General features: G+C 44.5%; 1 protein-coding gene and 1 non-coding gene across 2 annotated transcripts; both read right to left on the bottom strand.

Moving 5' to 3' along the window:
* Positions 1-662: 662 nt before the first annotated feature.
* LOC114708408 (cytochrome c oxidase subunit 7C, mitochondrial) lies at positions 663-2,969 on the bottom strand. Its single transcript, XM_028891673.1, has 3 exons — positions 2,765-2,969; positions 1,821-1,963; positions 663-753 (listed from the first exon to the last, which is right to left on the bottom strand). Exons 1-2 carry the CDS (start codon positions 2,837-2,839, stop codon positions 1,847-1,849), a joined length of 192 nt encoding a protein of 63 aa, XP_028747506.1. The 5' UTR covers positions 2,840-2,969; the 3' UTR covers positions 663-753; positions 1,821-1,846.
* Positions 842-901, bottom strand: LOC114708410. The gene has a single exon (XR_003736791.1). It is a non-coding gene; the product is annotated as a small nucleolar RNA Z39 (small nucleolar RNA).
* Positions 2,970-4,129: the final 1,160 nt, after the last annotated feature.

The following is a 4,129-nucleotide window of genomic DNA, read 5'->3' as shown; positions in this document are numbered from 1 at the left end:
TATAGGTAGGCTGGCTGTCCCACAAGCTTGAGGGATCTACCATTCTCTATCCACCACTCCTCTCCCTGCTGTGGTTAAAGGCAGGAATCTCCATATTGGCATTCAAGTGGATTCTGGAGAATCTCAACTCAGGTTCTCATCCCTGCATGCCAGGCACTATCCTGTTGATCTCTTATACCAGCCCACACATTTTTTTCTTGATGTAAGTATCAAGGAAGTGGTTTTGATACTTACATTGAAATTTAAGAAAAGTGAGGAAAAGTCTCTCGCTAATACCAAGTGTGGCCTGAATTTGGGGCCATTCATGCCTTTGTGCAATGCCCACATTCCTTCTGTGGTGTACTCTGATGCAAACTTCAGAATTTCACCCCAACCCAGCTTCAAAGTGGCCATTATGTAAGCAACAAAAGCTTGTGCTAAAAACAAATCCTGAGTTTGACCAAAAACCTATGTTTTGGAGTCTGAGGAATACCTACAAAATGTCTGTTAACTTGTATCTAGTGAAATACATTTTTCCTTTTCTGAAGTCAACTTAAACTTTTTCCATTAAATTTTTTTTTTTTCAGTGAAAATTGTACTAACCACAAGCCTATGTGAAAATAATAATGGTAAGCTACTGCTTATCCTGGTCACATTCCTTATTTCAAAAAAGAGGCATTAAATATTTGTCATTAGTTTATTTACAATTTTATTTAGTAAGAGTTTAAGAGTTTAATCCAATTTTCAGATCACATCTCTTAAACAATCTTCATTCTGAAAGATAAAAACAAAATTAATGGCATTAGAAGTCCAGTTAAACTCGACAGAAGTCACAGTAGTTTCATATCTTTTAGCAATTTGATACATCAGAAAGCGTTTACAGTATCATGTTTTTCATACTGATTTGCTTCATCACATGTACCAAAATCTTGCATAAATTATGCTAAATAAAACCTTTTGCATATGGAAGGAATTTTCTAAGTTACCAGACACATATTTCCATAATGTAATATTGCTCAACCTAAGAAGGCTAATTTACTAATACTTTAGCATTAAAGGAACCTAAAGGTTTCTGCAGGCCTGCAACTTACAAGCCATATGCACCCCAATATAGGTATAAATCAATGGTTCTCAACCCTCCTAATGCTGCAACCCTTTAATACAGTTCCGCATGTTGTGGTGACCCCAACCATGAAATTATTTTCCTTGCTAAGTCATAACTGTATTTTGTTACTGTTCTGAATCATAACGTAAACATGATGGTCTCAGATGACCTCCTTGAAAGGGCTATTTGACCCCCAAAAGGGGTCACAACCCACAGGTTGACAAGTGCTGATATAAATGCAGCCCAACAGAAAATCTAAGCTCACTCAATCTACTCTGAGTTTTGTTTTTTGCAGATTAGCAACTCAATTCTGGGGTTCTTCCCTGTGAACATAATGATAATGCTGTTTTTTAATGTCAAAAGTTGGATGCCACTAGTGCATTTTTATTTCAGAAAAAGATTACCCTGTGTGGGCCTCTTATGTTAATGTTACTAGCCACAGAATCTCAGTAAACTTATTATCTTTGTGTCTTCAATGGGGTTTTACTGTCACTCATCTTACAGGTTTGTTGAAGAATGTATTCAGATTCAGTGTAAAGGGGTACTTGATAAACACTGACCTTTAGTGATCAAAACAGTATTTATTTATTTATAGGCTTGCCAAACTGCCTCTACCAATATCACCTTGACACTTACCTTCAGGAATTAGCACACATCAATTTTTGTGTCATAGAAAGTGTACAGGGTACCACAACAGAAATTACCATTTTAGGAAAATTAGAAAACTACTAATTACCTGTTAAAGGGATGAATTAAATATCCTTATTTTTTAAGTAGCTGGTGCCTTACAATAAAGAAAGGAGCGGCAAATCCAGATCCAAAGTACACAGTCATCATAGCCAGTAACCGCCACTTGTTTTCCACCGAAAATGGCAAATTCTGTTGGGAAAGAGAAAAAGCTTCAAAAAACGGTTTTTCCCAAGAATCTGATTTCACCTAGTAAAGGGAAGGGGGTGGGGGTGGGATCGTGTACATACGTGTATTTTACAATCAGGTGCATTCGACAGAACACGAAACAAAAACACCTAGGTTTTCTGAATACCAGTCGGTGCACCCGATTAGGAGAGTCTAAGAAACGGATTAAGTCTTGTATTTTCGATAATTGAAAAAAAAAAAAAAACTACCCTGCAAAGTAGTTATTTTAGAAACAAACACACCACTCTAGTTCACTGTTATTAGAAATTCTCCACCGGGTACCCGACAGTCTCCACGGCGGTACAAAGTTTGGCTGTTTTCTAGGTAACCGCTCTGCCCCGTACATCCTTCCTCATTCCTCAACCAGGCCTCGCCTCACAGCGGCGGGGCTGTGCCCACCCACGACTCGGTTTATCTACACGTCGGGCTAAGCCTGGCCTCCACCGAGGGTTGTCCTTCTAGTGCGATCTGCAGGTTCAAAGGGCTGACCCACGGCCACGGGCCTTTTCCTTTGGTTCCCGGTGACCTTCACTCGCCGTCGTCCAACGGCGCCCAGCTCCGACCTAAGCAACCCAGGCAGGGCACCCTGGAGTCCTCCCTCCGGGGCTGGCGGCTCTGCCGCGGGCAGGCAGCGCTGGGATCCCGGCTTCCTCCTCCCGCTGCGGCCTCCGGAGCTCCTGACCGGCCACGGCCCGCTCCACACTCCCCGAGGCAGGGGGATGGCGCCCAGCACCCCGCTCCCCGACGCGGCCGGGCCTCACTCACCTTGCCCGGGCCCTCCTCATAGTGGCTGCGGCGGACCACGGACGTGGTGAACCTCCGCACACTCTGGCCCAACATGGCGCCGCTGGGAGCTCCGCGGGGGGCGCAGAGCGGGAAGGCGGGAGAAACGGCCGCACCACCACAGTCTCCTTCCTTCGCGACCTTGCCAGGCAGAGCGCGAGGACCGGAAAGGGAAGATGGGAACGGAACTGACGCGGGGACTTCCGGAGACGCGGCTCACGCAGTCCACCGGCGCTCTCTGAGGATTGTGGGCTTTGTAGTTCAGTTCATACCGCACGCCCTATCGGCTCCGAGGGATTGTGGGAAATGTAGTTTGGCCCTGGGATGCGCCAGCAAGACCCAGAATCAAATGATTCAGGTCCTGCGCAGTTTTCTGAGTTCAGATTTAGGATTTGGGGGGTTTGTTTCCAGAAACAATTTATTGAGGTAACTGAAGCTGTTTAGCCGTGTGGGTCCAAGCTTTTGGAACAAGAAAATAAACTTTTATGTGCGTGAGAGACCCCCCACCCCAGTTCCCCCTAAGGCCTGGGAGCTGAGGAAAGGGACATCTTAAAATAGCCAGAACCAAGTCAGTTCCCCATTCCCAGACAGGGTGAAGTCAGAAGTTTTAAAAGTACAAAATCAGACTGTCTGGTGGTAGCTAACCATGAGATGCCCCCCTCCCCTGAGATAACATGACCAAATTTTGGAGATGGTCTGTAAAACTGACAGAGCAAAAAAGAAAAGTCCAAACTCAGGAAAACTGGACTAATCAAGGGTGGACCATACTAACCCTCTCCTCTCTGAAGAATTTTGTGGTTTTTGCCTTCAAAAGCTAATCTCCCCAAGAAAGAGGAACTCTCTTCCCTGGCTCGCTGCGCTGAGCACTGTGGATGAGGGTTCCTTGCTAGCTCGTATTGCGCCAAGAAGTAAACCTTGCTATTGCATTCTGAATATCTCTGGTCTCCTGGTGGTCTCTTTGGGGGTCCTAATCTGGGCATAACAGTGCGTACTTCACACGTCTTTTCATTGCAGTACTTTGCCAACACTGAAAGATGGGCAGTGTGGTCCTATCAGAGGGTACACAAGCAAGTGAACAAACTGCATATAGTACAAACGGTGTCATGGATAAAATTTAACTGAAGTGCTAAGAGATGGATTCTTGAAGACACAGAAATAGGATATAAAAGAACGCACAGAGAACAGATAAAAATCCTTTGTGCAGCATGAGTAGGTTGAGGAAGAGATAAATACACTCTGACATCTGGAGTTAGCCTGAATGAGAAATTGGTGTATTCCTGATAAACATAACAGTTTCGTGGAGCTTCAACAACAAACAAGGCCACTAGACACTGATAGGTTTTAAAA

This window comes from Peromyscus leucopus, chromosome 11 (assembly GCF_004664715.2).
Source record: "Peromyscus leucopus breed LL Stock chromosome 11, UCI_PerLeu_2.1, whole genome shotgun sequence".
Classification (NCBI taxonomy): Eukaryota; Metazoa; Chordata; class Mammalia; order Rodentia; family Cricetidae; genus Peromyscus; species Peromyscus leucopus.
The sequence above is the reverse complement of the archived record's forward strand: the minus strand, read 5'-3'. Positions and strand labels throughout refer to the sequence as shown.

What these genes read in the sequence shown, in the direction of transcription:
- LOC114708408 (XM_028891673.1), bottom strand. Translation starts at nt 2,839, where the DNA reads ATGTTGGGCCAGAGTGTGCGGAGGTTCACCACGTCCGTGGTCCGCCGC. An exon ending in ATGAGGAGGGCCCGGGCAAG is followed by an intron (nt 1,964 to 2,764) that starts GTGAGTGAGGCC and finishes CTTTCCCAACAG; the next exon opens with AATTTGCCATTTTCGGTGGA.